Genomic DNA, 20818 nt, shown 5'->3' with positions numbered 1-20818 from the left:
TAAAAGTTCTCATCAGTATTCAGCAACCATAATTGGTTATTAAAGTCCTGTGTGTGCATGTAGTCTAACAATGGTGTGAATACACAAATAGGGCATCCATGTATATGAGTGTCTGCCTAAGTGCATTAGTAAACACACACACGACACACCTGCGTACACGCGTCCTCTCAGACCCTGTGTGCCCTTTATTAGGAGCATGTTGACTCTATTCAGCTCGGCTAGTGATTAAGCCTTTTCATGGCGGGAACTTTCACACCGCTGTGAACTGTGTGAGGTGATTAAAGGCTGCTCAATTTGTAGTCCAGTCCCTCTGCTATTCTTCCTCATTGATCTTTTTTAGGCCCTTGAAGTGAGAGCCGCACACAGCAGGCTTCTCTCATCGGAATATCCGGATGCACACTCTACTCTACTCTTTCTGTCTCGCCGCTCTCATGTCGGAAAGTATTTCACTGACATGTTTCAAATCGAATTACACCCCAAATTACCTGCCATGTATGGCTTGTATTTCATTATGTTTATGTGATTAACTTTGTTGTGTTTCTTTTGATATGTAATTAAGCTCATTTATCTTGAACAGGATGCAGTTTGCTCTTTGCATATCAATCAAAATTATATTTATTAATCTAATCTAAATAAGAACCCTTTTCTTTTTTTAAATGTTGATTTTGTTTACTACTGAACTTATAGTCTGTGAGGATACATTAAATCAAAAATAAAATAAAACCCAGGGAGAGAGGCTGAGGAAAATGTAATACATTTTGAAGACATTTGTTTCATAACAGCAAATTTCATGGAAAAGTAACCAAAGTAATTTGGACCGATCCACTATACGTGATTGGAATCCATTCCATTGCTATTGGGATATACAGTATTTGTCTAGAATAAAGAGATGGACCAACCAACAAATTAACAGCCTGCTTTTAGCATAGTCGCTATGGCCGGAAATCTTTTAATTCATCTGGAGTCTAAGATCTTGTTTCACTGCTACTTCTGTTTCCTCTGCTGCTCTTCTTGAAGTTCCTCCCTTTTGATCATCAACACTGATGGTTTGAGGATAAAGGGTGTTGTTCAGTATATTGTTCAGATTTGATAAAACCCTACATTTATAATTATGCTGCAATAGACTGACTTGACTTGTCACCATTGAATAATGTGCCCACTTTCAACCTAGCCCGAGAGTGCATAGCTAAAACACAACAACAACACTTTCACTGACTGAAAGACAAGAAAAGGCCACACGAAGGGTTATTACATCAGCAGTGCTGATGCCAAAACACTTCCCACAAGATCCTCGAACCTAACACGTGGTTTCAGGACAAATAGCAAAGACTGATTGTGGTAATGTTCTTATATCAGATTTGATCAAGAAGCAGATGTATTTTTATTGCAAGTCATTGCTGCTGTCACACCTATTAGCATACAAATGGTTTTTAGGCCTTTGGAGACCTCAAAGTTATTGCAAGCGTAATTGAATCTGATCTCTGCTCTGTGATTGAGGCCTAGGCTCCACGGGGACGAAAACGGGTTGAATCCGCATATTTCTCATTGAGAGGTTCCAACACACACGCGTTGTAGCACTCAGTGGGTGGTGAGCAAATTGTGCGAATGCAATCGCGCACCTACACACTTACACACAAGGGCTTTTTCTCTGTTCTGCTCATTGTCTCATTCTCAAGTACAAAGCAAGAGGAAAAGAAGGAAAATAGGAAAGAGAATATAGGGAATATGATAATGTCCCCGATCAACACAATGTACTTGCTATTAAGTGGTATATCGCTTTTTTATCTAATCCTAAAAAACGTATTACACAGCGGCATCAGACGGAAAACATTTAAATAGTCAACATGTTAACCAAACTGCTGGATGCAAATAAAAAGGGAAATGAACAATATGAGGTACTGCTCACACACTGTTGCATTTGTATTCTGTTCATTACCAAGAATGATATAACAGGGTCATAATAAGGTGGCAGCTTTATAGTTCTGCCACTCAATTTTAAGTGACACGTCCTCATGACTTTAGTACATCAAATTAGAATTATCGCTGGAAATAGACTGACTTTCAAAATCCACATGGGGTTGCTATTTGGTAGAATCACATCTTTCTCTGCAGATATGTCACAATGAGTCTCCAAACTCAGATCTCTGACATGCTTTGGCTGTTGGTTCACCACTTACAGTACAGTCTGTAGGTCAAGATACATTCTTCAGCAGTTGTGGATCCCCTTCTTGTATGTCAAATATGCTATTTCTAATACCGGTACTTGTTTGTGACCATGTATCGTCAGACAAATGGCATTAACATTTAACTCAGACATACTTTTTGTTTAGTGCTAATAAGCAAATGTTTGCATGCTCATTTGCACCACTCTCATGTTGTCTGTTAAATGTAAAGCCAGAAGCTGGTTAGCTTCGCACAACAGGTCGAAAGAAAGGAAGAAAACATGCATCCTGGTGTCAAACGTAACACAAATTAACACTACTTCTAGCTCTTTGAATCTGGGGGACTACATCTGAGTGTTGTAAAAATAAATGAGGGTGGTTACGTGCAGAACTAAACTATTCACTTAAGGACGTTCATTTTTTTAAATGTATACAACCTAAATTGAGATGTTTCCTTTTTCCCCCCACAAGGAAAATGTATAAGTACAAGAGATAGGTACCAACAGGATAATGCATGCAATGTATTATTCTCTTACACAAAGAAGCTGTGCTCTCAGCCTTTTTTGTAGTATACCCAGACTTTGAGGGGGCTTATAGAGCAACACAGGCCCAGCGAACTCCTGATCCGAAAGAGGTGACCACCCCCAACAGCCCAAACAGAGACCTCACAGGGATGATCCCATGTCTCATAGATGCCCCCAGTCCCGGAAACAGCCGCATCCCCAAACAACCTGACCCTGCAGCTTCATGGTAAATGCACAAACATTGAGAAAAATGTATCGTCATCTCGCTTTCAGCAAGAAGACGATAAGCACATTATCCCAAATATCATCTAATGAAATCATTTTTTGGGGCTACTGAACTGTCACTTGAGAAAATAGCTATCTACGTAGCTTTTCCGCTTTCGAGAAAAGGTACGAGATATAAAGTAAAGTATATCAGGTAGACCTCCTCTTAAATCCTTGAGGGCGATCTTACCGGCCCTTTGCACATGAGGACACTTCAATATGTCACCCTAACCAGTTCACTGTTAGTCCTCATACACTCAAATGTAAATTGTGCATTTCAGCATCAACACAGATGGATGTGGCTCCTCACCAAGGCTGTCAGTCTCAGTCAGGAGGGGGCATTAAATCACTACATCCAAGGCGGCACTCTACATGAAAGAGCCAGACACAGCATTCCCACATCACTGCAGTCATGCATATGTCTACAAGGCTCTTGCAAGTTCCACACATTCCTATTTGTATGTGAGTAAGTGAGTAAAGCAAGCAGCAAACAATAATCTATGCAGCATTAGAGTTATTAACAAAAATTAACGACCTCAAAATGTATTCAGAAGTATAGTAAATCTTCATTTGGATGCTCAGTAGCTTGGCCGTCTGACTCACTCGCTGGCTGGGAAAACTATGCTGACCTGGGTGCATCCAAATTAGATATTGGCATGGTTGCATGTATTACACAGTGGGAAGGCTGCTCTGGCTCAGTCACCCCGCTGCTAAATCTGGCCCGTGCTCAGCTAAGCAAACACAATGCAACAGCAGGGAAACAGCATCTCCATGGTCTCAATAAGCTGCAAATAATAGCTAGAAAAAAATCAAAACCCACAGCTGTTTTTTAAATGTTTTTTTCACTTGAATCCAAATGTTGTTTGTATCCTCACACTGTCATCGCATTGGTTTTGAAGTGAGTCACCCAAAAACTCTACTGAAAGTGCAAAAATAAATGTCTGACTGCAAAGTGGGGGACTGTCACACATGGATGGATCACTTTAAAGAGCTTGAATTAAAATCCAGTGACATAATAAACAAAGTGCATCTGAGCCTTTTCGTGGAAAAGCTGAGGAACATCCATCTATTTACATCAGTCACCAGCGACAACCCCTTGTAAATGAGGGATGAAAGGGAGAAGAGATGGAAAGAATGCCAGAGAGCAGCAGAGGGGGGGGGGGTAGAGAGTAAGGAGAGGTAGACGGGAGGATTGGGGTGGGTGAGACAGAAAGAGGAAAGACAAAGAGAGAGGGAGGAGGTGGCCATCATATCCCTGCCCATGTCTTTGATCAGTGGTCCATGGGGAACGGAGACTGTGCAGATAGCTGGTCCACAACTCCTGAGGAACGCAGCTTCACATTCCTCCTTGCTCTTTCCGCGCTTTTGCAAATCACTCCTAGTCTTTCAGACCACAGCAGCTGTGAAAACACATCATGGCTTACTACATGCCAGAGGAGACCTGGCTAATGCACTGTAGTGCTATTGTCCAGCTGGTCCTCTTTCACTGGTGCTATTCATCTCAGGGCAAACTATAGTCTTGTGTTTTTTCTTATATTCTACTTATATTTACACTACATATTTATATCCTTCAGCAGAGCAGTACTGGTATGACTCAGTGATCCAGTTATTTGTGCATGCTGAAGAAGAACCAAGATTATCAAAAGACCGTATCAGAAGGCATCAGAATTCAACAACCAATTATTGCATTAACACTGGTTTATGCATCAAAATATTTTTTTAATACATTTATCTGAAACCTAAATCTCTTCACAGCACAGTCTCAGTCCAACAGCCCTTTGTGTGGAACTGTGGATAGTTTCTTTACTGACAGTGCATCAAAGGACAGTGCTGAAACTGGTTAATGAGATGAACAACAAACAATAAAGAACACAAATTGGAATACAATGTGATTCGCTTATCAAAGGGGTTTCGTCCTGCATCATTATGTACAACACTTTTGTAGTGTTATGGCTGTTTTGATTGAGTTTATAGACATAGACCCTGATTTTCTTTTGTCTTTCTTTTTACTTTATACACCTGACTAATATCTAAAACTGTATAATTTCCTTAGAGCGGTAAGTCCTTCAAAAAACCTGACTTCTAACATTTTCACAACAACTGTGTAAACAACATCTGCTATTAAAGATAGTGTGATATCGTAAAACCCCTACTAAACAGCAATTCAATGGGATTTAAGGTGATATTATTGCTGCCTATGTGTTTTACTGTACTGTAGTAGTTTTTTATACTTTAAAAACGTAAAAAGCCTATGGATTGCCAAAGAAATCTGCAATCAAGAATACTTCAGTTTTTACGACCTGATATAGTTAAATAGGCAAATCACAGACCTCAGTATATCTCCCTAAAGTCAATGAGTGCAGGGACTGTTCTTCCTCGCTTCCCTCTGGATATGAATGGGTACACTGGATGCCCCTCCCTCCTCGGATGTGACGCTAGCCAATAGCAACGCACCGTGCGCTGAAGGAAGGAACGTCACATCATCAGCAGCAGTCGTTCGGCTGGGACTGCTGGGCTTGCAGTCTCCACAGCACCGCTTGTTTTTGTGTGTGTGAGCCACCACTTAAACACTACACACGACTGGAGAACGAATAGGTAAAGGAGCCCGTTGGCTTTGTAGGAAGAGCGAAGTTGTGGACGAATGAAGAGACATTGTTTTTGGACAAAGAAAACAGACTGTCTGGCTGCCTGTACTTCCAACCAGCGATAAAGCTACTTTGATGCAGCCGCTTAGCTAACAAGCTAACTGGGAATGTTTTCAGAGACTAGCCAGTCGGCTAGCCCGCTAGCTAGCTAATTCGGATGGAGAAAGTCGCTGTATACATTAAGCCAACAGTAACAATGATAATTTTATCTTTCGGTACATTTAGTGAAAGAACTGTGGCAACGTCTCATACTGAGTATGTTGAATATTTAGGGCTCCAGTGCTTTGTTGCTAATATCTAGTAGGGACAATAGTTTACTGACCAGGCAACAAGTCTGGCACACACTACTGCTTTAACGTTACTCTACTTTGTACCCATTTTGTGCAATGGTGTTATTAGTTACCTTATTGTTATTAGTTAGCAAAGCATCATACGTATAGTGGGAATAAGCGTTTTGAGCAAAGTATAGGTAAAGATATACAAAGGAAAGTGGGGTGCTACTTTAACATTATATCCCCATGTTTAGGGGGATCTGGTCACTGATGTCAGTCGATACAACTATTGGCGAGGAGGCGAGTTGGATGAACATTTTAAATCGCCCACATGCTTTGGATCAGTTCCTGGACTTGTGAAAGGCATCTGAAGCAGGAGGTGGGAGACTTGAGCGCAAGAAGATGGCGGAGCGTTCCTGCAGAAGGTGGTGAAACCAAAACTTGGGGGCTTCTTGGATTTATTGCCAGACATCTTATCCCAGATCGTAGGACACATGCAGGCCAAAAAACGGTACTTAACTCTGTTCTCCGCCGGTGCGTGTCTCATCCTGTTGTTTTGTTTTGGAGGGATACAACTCCCCCTCTCCAGACGGGGTCCCAGCCGGCGTGATGACCGCAGCCTCACCGGTTATCACCCCGGGGAGCGGTGGCGTCGCTTCCCGGGGTCCCTGCAGCCTTTCAGCCCCTGGGAGGAGGACCGGGGCGATAGTCACAATGAACACATATCTCCTAGGCAGAAGAGAGACGCTAACTCAGGCGTTGACTCTGGAAAACGCTGCAGAATGGACTCCTGCTTTGATTTCTCTCTATGTGAGAGGAATGGATTTAAAGTGTACGTCTACCCCCAGCAGAAAGGGGAGAAGATGTCAGAGAGCTATCAGAACATTTTATCCTCTATTGAAGGATCCATGTACTATACACCTGACTCAGGACAGGCATGCCTGTTTGTCCTGAGTTTAGACACTCTGGACCGGGACCAGCTTTCACCCCAGTATGTGCACAACTTGAAAGTAAAAATCCAAAGCCTTCATCTGTGGAATGGGGGCAAAAACCACATCATCTTCAATTTATATTCTGGCACCTGGCCAGACTACACAGAAGACCTTGGCTTTGACATCGGCCTCGCCATGTTGGCCAAGGCCAGCATCAGCACCGAGAACTTTAGACCCAACTTTGACGTTTCTATCCCTCTTTTCTCCAAAGACCACCCTAGGACAGGAGGGGAAAGGGGCTACCTGAAACATAACACCATTCCCCCTTATAGGAAGTACATGCTTGTTTTTAAGGGAAAGAGGTACCTAACAGGAATAGGTTCAGACACTAGGAACGCTTTATATCATGTGCATAACTCTGAGGATGTGGTCCTCCTCACCACCTGTAAGCACGGGAAGGACTGGCAGAAGCATAAAGATGCACGCTGTGATAAGGACAATGCAGATTATGACAAGTAAGTACTTTCTTTTTAACTAACTTTAAGTGTATAATTACTTTTCTATTCACAACATTCGGTTTTTGTATGGGTTTAGTTTTTTACTTGCACTCTGCCTTTTATCATGTTCAAGTGGTTTGTCAGTATTTTACATGATGTTTTACTGCTCTGGTTCACACTCCATCTCAGATAATTACAAGGTAAGTGTTGGTGTCATGAAAGTTTTGACAGAACATCATTTTCCTTGGTTTGAAGCTTCATTTACCACAGTGGGCTCTTTAACCATTTGATACTACAGATAACCCTCAGAGTAGTAGTATATTTAAATGGCTTTAGGTCTTTGTTCCCACAACATCACATTTATCAAAATGGTTTATATTTTGTTATTGTTTCCATGGTGTTGATTTGTTATGTTTTTCCTCTATTTGATAACTCAATGTAGACGTCTGGGTGGTCATTTACTTAATGTGTCATAATACTTCCCAGGGATGAAGGAATTTAATTGTGATAATTCTAAATCCATCTTGGTCTAAAGACTATTAAGTCCCAGTTTTCCCTGATTTAATTTAATAATGAATGAACTGATTCACTCGGTTACAGTTATCACAATGCAGCAATCAAAAGGCTCTAGTGGACAATGGTGATTTGTCACTTCAAGTAGATTTCATATCACATGACTTTATTTACCAAATATCACATCACGAGTTACAGATAAGCAGATTTGCCTAAATGTCAGCCACAAGAGACAGTGTATTAATGTAATTCAATTGATATCGCCATCTGTTTAAACAGCCTGGTATTCAGCATTGGGTAAATCTGCTTCTCTCTGCATTTCCACCTTTCTGCCTCTCAGCGTGTTATGAGTCCTGATCTTCTCTGACAGAAATGGTCAATGCAAAAAACGTACACACACTCAGCTGTCAGTTATCATGGTGCCTTATTACAAGCACATCGTTGTTTTAATAAGCAAGTAAATAAGTTGATTTGCTTAAACTCTATTGATCTCGAACGTTATATTTCTCAGTAATAATGTCCCAGAACTTCCTGCAGAAGGCAATACTGCACAGCTCCATTGCCCGAAAAAGTTGCTCAGTGATCATCACCATCCAGTCCTTCCACTAAGCCATGCTGTTCTCTGTGCCCAAATCCGATGAGCAAACTGGCGTCTGTCTCCCTGCTCTGGCCAGTGGGATTCATTTCGTGTCCCCCCAGACCGTGCTGTGTTGTTACTGGTGACTGTATGGCGCTGTGTATTTGACTGTGGCTCTTTGGAGTGGATTAGTTGGGACAAAGCACTGGTGCCAGTTAGGGGAAGCCACTCTGGCCCCTGTTTGCTCAGTCATTTCCCAGACTAACCCAACTGCATCAGCCAGGAATGCCCCGGCCCCAACCTGTGTCCTGCGTGACCCCCACCCCACCCCGCCCCCATGTGGTTTGGGTCTGTTGTGACTAACCCAACTTAGTAGGTAAATTCTGCTTTGCGTGTTGACATGAAAAGTGAACGCACAGTGTGTGTCTCTGTTTAACTTTTTTCCTTTGAAATGCATAATCCAAGCATGTATTAATTATTAATAAACGCTCTGTGGCGCTCAGTCAGTTATTGTCTTAGTTCTCAGTCCAAATTTCAAAATCTGTGTGAAAAACATGTTTAACAACATTCAAGCCAATATTTGTTGCCTCATTTTTGGCCACACATCAAAGGTGCGCAACTGTAGGCACAAAACAAAATGTTTTATTGGATTAGAATTGCAGACTTCACCTATTTTAAATAAGCCTATGTGTTAATATTAAACATTTAAATGTTATTGACAGTTAATAACATATATACTTTTACAACCCTGTCTGTCAAAATGACAGACAACAAGATGGTGCACAACCACTGTTATGGTTTTGTTGTTAGTTTTGGCAACTGACCATTTCAATGTGTGTTAAGGGGTCTGCTAAGAAACCTGGCTGCAGCATGGATTACAGTGGGAAGGAGGTGCTTTCTTTTTAATATTGTGATGTGATGAAGATGTGTTTGCTTAGCATTGATCCTCAGAGGATTCTCATCTCTGTGTCTGCCTATGCAGCTAGGTATCAGCTTAGAAGGTTCCTCTTTTGGCTCAGCAGAATAACATTCTCAATATCACTCTTAAGACATGAGCTAGCTGCTCTCTCTCTCTGCCTCTTTCTGCCAGCTCGCTGCCTACTGCCAAGAGCTGCCAGGGAGTGATTTCACACAGTGAGATGGGTGGCATTGAAGCCATAACCCAGAGGAAAAATTAATCCTGCTGTCATTAAGTAGCATTGGGGGAGAATTTGGCTCTTGAGTATCTCTGTAGGCCTTGCCGGCTTAACTTCATTGCATGTCTACAGTATGTTTAGTGGTTCTCAGTCAGTACATCCTGAGTATGTTCCACCACTATCAGTCAACAGGCTTTGGCTTCATCCCCAGTCCAGTGCTGAATTCCTGTTAAATTAATTTGTTGATCCTTACATTACCTTCTATGTGTACTGGTAGAGACCCCATATTCGACAAAGTCTGTATGTCACTTAAACTAACAAAGTTATTGTACTTAATTGGTGAAGGACGCGCATTACCGTTTCAACTTAAAATAACATTCCTTATTTATTTATTGTGCATTTTGCCATGCTGCAACATGTGAACTTACATGAATAGATCGTACTCACAATATGAGAAAGTTCACCATAACACATTTGAAGTAGTCTCACTTTTCAGGTCCTAACATTAAAGTGTTAAGTGTTGACAGTGCACTTCTGATCTGTGACACTGTAATCACCACACGCCTTGTTCAAGGGCAATGAATCCTAACTTCACAAATAAGGTTGCCGTTAGAATAATGCCTACTGTAGTAGCAAACTGCGCTTCTGCTGCTTCGAGAGAATACTCACTTAAGCCTGAATTAAAAAAACAACTTTTAATAACACACTTTTTCCATTGTGTGTACATCAGAGAGAAAAGTGAAAAGTTCATCCCAAAATACATTTTTTTATGAGAAGTTTGTTTGGATCAGATCTGGTAAAACCTATCTTGCAGTGTTGTTCAGTGGTTTTACGGAACACAGTTTGAGGCTATTGGGACTCATCTATTGCAGTCTTCTCAATGGTGTGTGTAAAAATAGCCCACTCTCACATTTTACCTCCACTGCACTTTGGTTTCATATCTGTTTTGATATTATTTTATTGTGGAGGATATGATAAGGATGCTGCAGATGTTGAAAGTCTTGTGTAATGTAGTTTAAATAATCCTTGAGCCATTTCATGAAGTTTTATTGAGACATATTGATATGCAAGTTTGGTGCCGTTCTGAATTTTTGGGGTGGACATCCAAATGGTTAACATTATCTCTGACAGTACCAATTTATCAATCCCAATAAGCAGAAATATTTGTAATTCTTTAATCACACCCAGACCTGCGCAATGTCTTTGGCTCGGCCCTCAGCTAGACAGAGCTTTCCAATGGCTTTAGACTCAGAGGGGCCAAAGATGTAGACGGGACAGTAGTCGAGGAAGCCAGTTTCCAACGAGATCAATATGTTTTGGGTCATCTTCCAACTTTCCAAATTAAGATCGGCTCTGATTTGTACTGTGCTGTAGACAACACACTAGTTGGTGAAAGTTGGTTCTAGCATGCTGCAAAAGGGTGGAACATTAAAGGGCTCTGACAAATATATTCAGCAGCTGATTCTTTAGATTTTCCTGAGATTCTCCTCACATGCAGATGTCCCGATAGAGACACTGAGCTCTTTATACAGGTAACGTGTTTAGTTGTGCTTTTCTGTGTGTGGGTCAGACAGTATAGTCTGTGGTCTAACTGGGGGGGAAGTAATAGTTTCTGTGCCTGGCTGTGGCCCTTTGTGCAACAAATCCCTCTTATCCTCTCCCACTGACAACAAGGAAGTTTTTGACAGACTGAATGCAGCCTCTCACCATAATTACCATGTAATGGCCGTGTAATCTTTGTGTTATAGTTCAGACTGTATCCTCCAGATGTTCGCTTGGAATGTATATGGGTTTTTGATGTGCTACGTAATGTTTGGCCTGTTGGAAGGAAAAAATCATTAGATTTGGACACTGTATTTAATGCTATGATGCACTGTGTGATTGTATTGTTTTGGTTACAATTTCAGTGTATTTTTGCTAGTGTATAATTCAATTTTGAGATTTTTGGTGGTATTTTAAGCACTTCAATTTAGGCTTGTTACTTATGTGTGCTTGTGGTTCATTTAGTTTCTCTTAGTGGTGCTTTAAATGTGCTTATTACCATAGGTCTCTCTCTACAGTAAAGAAAAAAAGTTTAAGGATCGCTGTGCTCCTTCACTGCTGTGATATTACATACATGTCACAGACTCCCACACATCACTGTACATATGAAGAGAAGAGAAAATGTGTATTGTATCATGGTTTATAAAAAGGTCACACGTTGGTAAAAGGTTGTATGAAGCATCAATGTCTACAAGCTACCTCCTTGTTCAGAGCATATCATACTGGAAATTGATTATAGAGGCATGTTGTTATAGGGTTAAAAATGTCAGGTATAAAATTCACATATTTGTGTTTCAAGTAAACTTCAGCAGTCTCCCTTTTACCTGTCGTGTCCCTGCTGCTTCCAGGCCGTGGCTTGAGTCTTTTTCTTCCCTCTTCACCACACTCTGTCCTTCAGACATCTGCACTCAGCCACTGTGTACAAGCCTGTAATACAGCCAAAGGAGAGAAGAAAAGATGCAGCAGGAGGCAGGTCAGATGCAATTTTAAACTCAAACTGAAAGCCCTCGCACAGCTTGTTTCCAATTAAGAGGCCCTGCCAAGCGAGAGAGTACGAGATGGATAGAATGGGAGATGAGGGGAGCAGGAGAGACATGGGAGATTGGGAGACACACTGAGAGAGTGAGTTGGAGGGAAACATGGGAACACAAAGGGAGAGTCTGAGAGAGTAAAAGCAAGAGAGGCTGAAAAAAAGGGAAACCCATGCCAGCCATCCAGCAGTGAGAGGTGAGTGTAATAGCTGGCTGGGAGCTAACATCGGGCTGGTAGGTGTATTTATAGACTTGCAGGGTTTTAATCCTCAGTATTGGCCAAAGCCCCTGGCAGAGGGCTGCTAGCCAACTTGATGCAGGCTTTTACAGAGCTTGGGGAAAAAGATAATCATGCGGGGAGAATCTAAGAGTTCCTGCACATGATCGCTCAATGCTTTTATTTTAGTTTATATTGTGTTTTTATATTCCCTTTTTTGCCGTTCTTTTTTGTTCAGATTGCTTATTCCTAGACAAAAGTTACACACACCACAAAGTTCTTCGCATGTTTGATAGAAAGTGGGAGTGATGTATTTCAGAAAATGTTTCGGAAATAAAAGCATCACAATAGCACAGCATTTTGTAGCCGCCACAAGTCTGTTTAAGTAGTTGCGTTGGAGTTTTTAGCCCATTGTCATTAACATAGTACAGAAGCCAGGAAAGTGAGGCCAAACTAATTCAAATGTCACAAATGGTGAAATTCAAATGTACTTGCTCTACACAATCTACTGCTTACAGTACACATTGCCTGAACCTGATGCAATGTTTGGCCACAGTCACATAACGTCAGCCCCTTTGGTGCCCAGCTGCCACAGGCAACAGTTAGCTTGCTGTGTCACTGCCTTATAGCCGCCAAACGGCAAGATCTGAAGTCTTATGGGAGATATACGTGAATCCCTAAGTTGTGGTATTTAAATAATTGCTTAGGTTTATTGTTTATATATTCAGTTTTCCTGATTATTTCAATCTGTTTGGTTTACAATACATTATCTATATTTGTCTGCGAGTAAACCAGAGCAGAGCATTTGTGTAATGAAGGTAGGCCAGAGATGCAGTATTCCCATGGTGATAGTGTGTTTTCTTGGGACTGAAATGGAAATGTCATTTGGAAAAACTGGGACATCATTAGTCTTATGCTGTTGCCATCTGTTATAACATTGTTTACAGTTTGTTTTGCACTGCAGTCTGTGTTTCTATCGTGCAATGGGTTTGGTTGACTTCAGTTTATGAAAAATCCCCTCCTCGGGAAGGCTCCTCCAGTTGCTTTCCTTTATAACTCAGCTCTGCCGGTAAACCATCGGCTGTTGGCCCTGCTGGAGAGAGCAGAATGACACAGCAGGCTGGTAAACCACAAAACCACTCCGCACAGATGATATGTTTGCTCTATCAACGCAGGCCCAGAAATTACACTTACATGACCACACAATCATTTGAGAGTGGTCAGTGTTTAAAGTACTGTTTTAGATGTGTTGTGTAGGACCAGTTCTGTAAGAAGTGAAAGCAAAAGCAATGGAGCAAGTTGGATGTCAACAAGATTCTGTCATTCTAGTAAACTACATAAATTGTCGACAATAAAATGATATGCACAGTGCAGCTTCTGGCTGATGAACACTGTAAGAGGGGATTTATTTATCCTGTTGGTCTAATGGTCCATAGCTTTGTGTTGAAAGGCTGAACTAGATGCCGTTTTCTACAAAGCCTGGAGATTACAAACTGCTTGTATTTAGAGGGCGCATGGAAAATGAAGGGTATAGGAACAAGGCAGATAACTGAGTTAGTTAGAGCAGTCAGGCTATCATTGTTGTTCTTCATAGCGTCATGTCATGGGAAAATGACAAATTCTGACTTCTGAGTAAAGACGGAGGCACCGTGGGCCGACCTGATGATTTAGAGCTAATTCTGTTATCATTAGTTTAAATCAAGCTGATCACATTTGCAGGCCATGTCTTTCTGTTACTGGACTTCTACAAATGAGGAAATGCTATGGATAAATATAGTTGTCATCTGAACTGCAAATATTTTCTTTGGCACGCTGTATAAATATGCTAATGTATACGTTGGCTTTATTTGTTTGATCATTTACAATTAAATATTCTTAATTGTCTTTTAAAACAGTTAGTGTGTTTACATGTTGGTGTACATGCATATTTATGTGTCTGCTTGATTCCTGGAACTCCCAAAAGTGGACTGTTTCCCAGAAGCATGATGTGTACTCGCCTCTCAATTGATTGCCTTCTCATTTTTCACTGCCAGGATTTATAGAGAGGGAGGTTAAGGGGGAACAGAAGGTAATAACATCAATGTCCACATCTTGTCACTCATTAATTACGACCAGGGCCTGTGAAGGAGCTGGCTCGACATTTTCTTGACTTAGCCAAATTGAGTCGAATTCTGGCAATTTATCATTTCTGATAGTCATTCTTTTGTTTAAATAACGGTTAAATCTTTCACTTTCTGGTTTCTATCAGTAAAAAACAAAAATGTTTTTCTCTTGAGAGAAATGTAGTTTAAAACAAAGAGAAGCATGAAAATTAACTTTGAAGATACATTGATTTAAACAAAAGTTTGAAGTGACTTCTCTGTTGATTTGCTAGTCTGTTAGTTAAATTGATACAGGCCTTGTCCGTGGCCACACTTTCTTTCACAATTTTCTGATTCAAATTCTTTATTTGCTTGAATGGGTTTTTGCTGCACTCTCACTTTCTTTGGAGGCTATTTGCTTGTGACAGAGGGCAGCAGGATTTGTTTGCTATGTTCCCTCTCTAGCTCATGTCCTGACAGGATGATATATGTCTCGTCCTTGGCAGACATGTGCAGGTGATGTATTCCTGTTGGAATGCCGGAAGAGTGGAATACGGGAAAGGACGTCCGCGTCAGAGTGTGGTCCATTCTAGGAAACACTTTTCCTGTCACCATGTGGAGGAACACATCAGCATTTCTTTGCTCCTTGACAAATGTTATATAGTTGGTCTGGAAAGACAGAAAGTAAGGGTTGCTGCCAAACTAACCTGCATCAAAGAGAGTTAGGGTGTGGAGACAAACAAACAAACGTTAATGAAACACAAGCAGCAGTTTATGGTGATGGAAATGACCAGGGTGACCTTTGTGAAGGGTAGTTACAGAGAAGTGATTCAAAATCTATTTTTATGGTGTCTTCACACTTTGCTCGGATTGGAAATTGCTTTGCCTGACCGCACATATTTTTTTGGGTATGTTTGCCTAAGAGTTTGAGTGCTCTTAGACCAATGCTTTGAGGTGGATAAACCACCTCAAAGCATTGGTCTATCGCCTGTTTTCTTAAAGCTCTAGTGCCATCCGCTGATATGAATAATGTGATAGTTGTTTAAAAAGGTACCACATCCGGGCGTTAAGTTATATATAATGTAAGTCAATTTAATATTGGATTGGTTTCTCTACCAAAGCCATCTTAAGTGCCTCTGATTGAGCATCGAGGGACAAAGATGTAACTTTAAGGAAGTGACTCATCATTCAGCAAGCCAGGGTTTGTGTGACGCATGAGGCCCATTTACAGCCCTTTTAAACTACCAGTTAAGTTGCTTGCTGCGCTTGACGGGGATTTTCCCAATTATCCCTCATCTACAATTAAATGTGTTGTGAGAGCTACATGCAGAATTAAGCGGCACCCTTAAATCTAGGCTATCCAAATCATATGGGTTCTTAATCCTTCTGTCAATGCGGAGAAAACACTTGCCAAGCCTACACACATTTAAACTCTCTCAATGTCTGTGACTCTTGACTCGGGCAAAATAATATATATATTTTAATTTATGTGTAATTTTTGGAATGGAGGAGGGTATTGAGGTACAATAATACATTGTACCTTAACCTTAGTATTTTTGATTTGAAGACAGGAATGATTTTTGAGACTTGAGTGTGATTGTATCTTCTCAAAGGCAATGCATCATCATCTACGTTGACACCATGGTGCGCTGAGTTATTGGTAACCACACTTTGCAACATAGAGAAATTACCAGCCACCATCTTGCTTGGTAGTGGCTTGGATCATCAGATCACACACACACACACACACACACACACACACACACACACACACACACACACACACACACACACACACACACACACAGAGAGATAAGCTATCTCTCGCTGTCCTCTTTGGACTCCACTTTGTCAGATAAGGGCGTCAACCTGCAGTGTGAGAGGAAGGGAAGCTCTAGTGCACATGATGATAACCCTCAGTATGCGATAGTCTTTACTCTTCCGTGAAATGGTGGACTTATTCAACCTGTTTGTTGTTGCAGTCTTTAAAGGCACGGACACACCAGGCCGATTATCGGCGTCAGGCCGACGATGAGCGTTGACACGCCCTACTCAGATTGGTGTGTCCCGCCACTTTTTGTCTTTATCAAATCACCAAATTGCTGTGATTAAATCTGAGTATGGCTTTGATTTTTCTTCTGTTGGCTAAGCTTCATACAGTTTCCTTCCTTCTCTCACCCGGTTAAATCTGTGACTTCCCCTTGTGAGGTCACAACCACAGGGCAAGACAGGAAGTATTGTCTTTGATCTTTCCCGCTGTTCAAGCTAATTACCTGCCCGCAGCAGCAAGCACGGCTGGCCGTGGAATTCATTAACAGATGCTAAAGCTTTGTTCTGGGCAAGTGTGTCTGCAAGGATGCAAGAATCCAGCTGCCTCAGAGGGTACTGTGGTGCACATTCCTCTCTGAGATCAGGTTAACTTGTCCTTGGTTTGAACATTGAGAGGTTTGTGATGGTGTGCACCAGCATTTTCCCATCCAAAAATAATAATTGTATTGCTACCAGTAGCTACGTTTTTCAGATTGTTTAAAAACGCCTTCAAATGTTGTTTGCAGCTTGGTAAAAATGGCCTAGGTGGAAAGAATAGACTGGTATGTTAAGGAGTGGAGAATATAAATAATGAAATAGTTTACTATGACGGATGTTTGCTGCCTTTAAACATGTATGGCATGACTCAACACAAGGAACTTAACATTGTTTGCATGGTGCTAATATGTGATGACTGTAAGTTAACAGGATATGACACTTTAAGTGACTTAGTCATTAGAACCTGTGTCAACACTTCTTATCCTCCCGCTGCCCTCTCTTTGACTTCAAATGTATTTTAGACGCAGTGTCACCCGTTTAACTTCCTGTGTTGGACTACAGTTTTGGTTTTGATAACGATAACTAATTGCAATTATTCTGACTCATATTGCATTACAATATGATTCATGATAATGAAATAATAACTTTTTTTAAAGAGGATCTGTACCTAACAAATATGTTTTGTTAAGTCTGTAGAATACATTTTGTAGGTCGTGGAAAATGTAATTTAACAAATATTATGCCTTTTAACAAATACTGTGATCTTGCATTTGAGGATTGAACTAGTCCATATTGCAATATGATGAAAGTCTGATGAATTGTGCAGTCCTACTGCATTATACAAATAAATACCCACATTTTATGATTTGTTGTCACGAATAGCCAGTATATAGATGTGTAGGTGTGTGTGGTGTATCATGGTACCAGCATAGGATTAGCCCAACCCCCCCTCCCCATGGTCATCACATTAAGTGAGTGAGGATTTATTAGATGGGTTAAAACCCAAGGGGTGGTAGGCTGTGGCAAAGCCGGCTCTCAATTCAATTGAAGCCTTTATGAGAATGACTGTGGTACCGATACATCAGTGCAGGTTGTATATGCCACATCATTAATGTGACACACAAATCAAAAGTGTTTATATTTACCCAATTTGAGTGGTTACCATGTTTGTTGTTTAATCAACGTGTTCATAATTAAATTATTTGACAGGCCTACTAGAAATGCCCTGCAAGGATTTTCAAGAAAATAAAGAGCTGACATGTGTAACGTAATGCTGCTTTACTGAAATGGAAAGATGTTGAGTGCCTCTGCATGTTAATAAGTTAGTGCTTTGAGAAAATTGTTTAATTTAGCAGCAGGCACCATGCAACAAATGAGGCATTCCCTCTTCATCTTTCACTTTGAAGAGCATTGCCAATGCTTTAGCCAAGTGCCACACAGACTTCTGCTAGTTGCTGCAATTTTGTGTATCCTCTGGGATGAACTGCTGTATTTTTTCCCTTCCCCATCATCATTAGAACTGCCGCCACCATGTAATCTCTCTTTCCGTCACCGAGGCAATGGGGCTTCTCTCTCCTCTGTGGTCTCGTAATTGTGAGGTAATCATCTTTTGCCTCTTGAGAGCTAAAAGACTGTGTTTACACTTTGTTTTCGGCGGTTCGACTTGGCGAGACACTCATTTACTCTCTCAGTAGCAGAATCAAACTGCTCCTTTCATTACTTCACACTTTTGCACGTTCAGCCCTTCACAGTGCATTTGAGGCTCTTTGTCATCACAAGGTTCTATCAACTCTGTTTTTTCTTTTTTTCATGTGGCACTTTTATCCAAGTTACAAAATGTTTTTCTTACTTGCCTCTTGTGGCATGTATTCACTCAAAATTGTTACATTTGAGAACTATCTGTCTCTGAGATTCCTGCCTCCTTTGCAATGTAGTAAAGGTCAATTACATTTTCTTTGTTAAAAACACCTTTTAAAATATTTGGCAGCAATATTTCTTTCTGGAAGTGATGTCTAGGTTTCTTTGAGGTAACTGCTTTTTCTTTCTGAAGAAAGGCTGCTCTTTTAGATGGTTTCACTCAGTTCATCAGCGGCTTTCTTTTTTGCAGGATTTTATGACATTTAGTGGGGACAGTTTATATAATTCATGCTGGATTTGCAGTGATAATAATAACTCCACTGACCTCAGTTGATCGCTTTTAAGATATTCAGCTTTTGCATTAAACTGATGTCCTTTGTCACAATTGTCACATGGACACACTCTAATGTCCCTGAACTGCAAAGACCTGGTGAAATGCAAACCTCCAGAACATATATAAACTTGCTCCTTTTTGCCTTTTCCCAATAACACACTCTATCTGAAATACTTGCATAAGGCTTCCCCGGGTGTGTCCTAAAAACAACCCTTATGCCTGTACACATTAACACATGCACTCATGTACATGGTCCTCCAGTTTGGCTGACGCACTTCCCCTCCGATATTGTCCCATATCACACCCACACACAAGCAAACATGAAATGGTTCAAAACTCTCAGTGCAGGCAGATGCTAGCCGCAGCCACCAGGCTTTATCTAAATCCCCCTCTCTGCGTGATGGATTGGATCAGATCAGACACGGCCCACAAGTCCATTTGATGTCGCATTGATAGCACATTCACTTGATAACATCCCATATTCTGAACTAAGAGACATTACAAAGCCTCCTTCTCCCTGTCATTGCTATCTTCACGCTTGCTTTGCCACTGAAACGAGGAAGCTGTCTGAGCTGACACCCTGCTAAAAAAACTAATTGTTTTTCGGAAAAGCTCTCCCCATGCTGATACATTTACAGAACTCACACAGGTAAACAGATACTTGCACAGATGGATGTCACCACTCATTTTATTTCATTGTTTTGTTCCTCATTTTGCTGATTACATTTCCCTCTGTATTCTCTCTTTTGTCTCCAACTTCTTTGCCTCCAGTTTCCCTTCCTCCGACCCTGCTTTCCCTTTCACCCCCCTCATTTCTCTTCACTCCTTTCCCGTTTCACTTCACCCTCCACCTTTGTCATTTAATCCCACTCTCCCGTTCATCACTATCTGCCTTCGCACATCCTTCTCAGAGGTCGTGTAAACCGAATATCTTTCGTCTGACAGATTTTTTTTTACAATGACGGAAGATTCTGAAAGCAGTACTTCATTTTGACAGATTAGAACAAACTCAGAACAGCGCCAAAGTTTCCCCGCAGCGAGGCTCTGGTGTTATGCTGTGTTATGCATGCCTGCCAAAAAGGAAATGATACCGTTTCCAAACCTAACTTTGCCGTACAAATCATTGAAATGTCTGAGTTTTGGCTTTACACTATGCGCGCTCCCGCGAGGTGCAGTGGGCATGCATAACACGCCCCCCCCCCCACACACGTTGACAGTTCACGAGCGTGCTCTTCCCCCCCCCCGGTTGACAGTTCACTCTCTCCCCCCCCTCGTCAGAGTTGTGTAAAGGCCGACAGGTAATACTGGATTTTGACGGAAATGTTACGATCCTGTCCGTCAAAAATGACGGGCAGCGAAAAAGTCTAGCGCAACCTCTGATCCTTCTATCTCTTCCTCCATCCATCCGTCCTTGCTTGGCTCTGGATCAGAGACATTCCTGACCTGGACTTCTCTCTCGAGCCGAACAGCATCAGCAGCTCGCCACATCTCCAACATAAGTCAGTTACATTCCTTCAAGCTCGGAAAGCTCTCAGATCAATCTGCACCACTTCCATCTTGGCTGTAAAAAATACACTTGGAACTTGTGTAATGTCCTTATTCATAAGTTATTTACCAGATTCTCGTTGGTAGTTGATGGCTCGACCAAGAGATCGGTAAGCGTAAGCACCCGGAAAGTGAGTTGGTCGCCTTTGATCCAGAATTATACACCAGGTGAGGTATCATTGAGTAAAAGTGGTTGAGACAATTGCTCCTTTTTTCTCCATAAGGGCAGGCTATAAAAGCATTAAGTAATCCACCAAATAACTTGGGCCTTAAGTGCTGTTGGATACATTCTAGGTAAATGTATAATCCTTCACAGCAATTTCCCAAAAGAGGGCAACTCTTTTCGCGCTCGCTACAGTAAAGTAAATTGACCCGAACTGTC

The 20818-nt window shown here is 41.3% G+C and overlaps 1 protein-coding gene across 1 annotated transcript in view; it reads left to right on the top strand.

Annotated features, from left to right (window-relative positions):
- Positions 1–5438: 5438 nt before the first annotated feature.
- LOC117480396 (exostosin-1a-like) overlaps positions 5439–20818 on the top strand; it is a 39356-nt gene continuing 23976 nt past the window's right edge. Inside the window, exons 1-2 of the mRNA XM_034127704.1 lie at positions 5439–5545; positions 6122–7314. Coding sequence (XP_033983595.1) covers positions 6362–7314 — 953 coding nt within the window. The 5' untranslated portion in view covers positions 5439–5545; positions 6122–6361. The remainder of the gene's footprint in view (positions 5546–6121; positions 7315–20818) is intronic.

This window comes from Trematomus bernacchii, unplaced genomic scaffold (genome assembly GCF_902827165.1).
Source record: "Trematomus bernacchii unplaced genomic scaffold, fTreBer1.1, whole genome shotgun sequence".
In the NCBI taxonomy this organism is placed as follows: domain Eukaryota; kingdom Metazoa; phylum Chordata; class Actinopteri; order Perciformes; family Nototheniidae; genus Trematomus; species Trematomus bernacchii.
The sequence above is the reverse complement of the archived record's forward strand: the minus strand, read 5'-3'. Positions and strand labels throughout refer to the sequence as shown.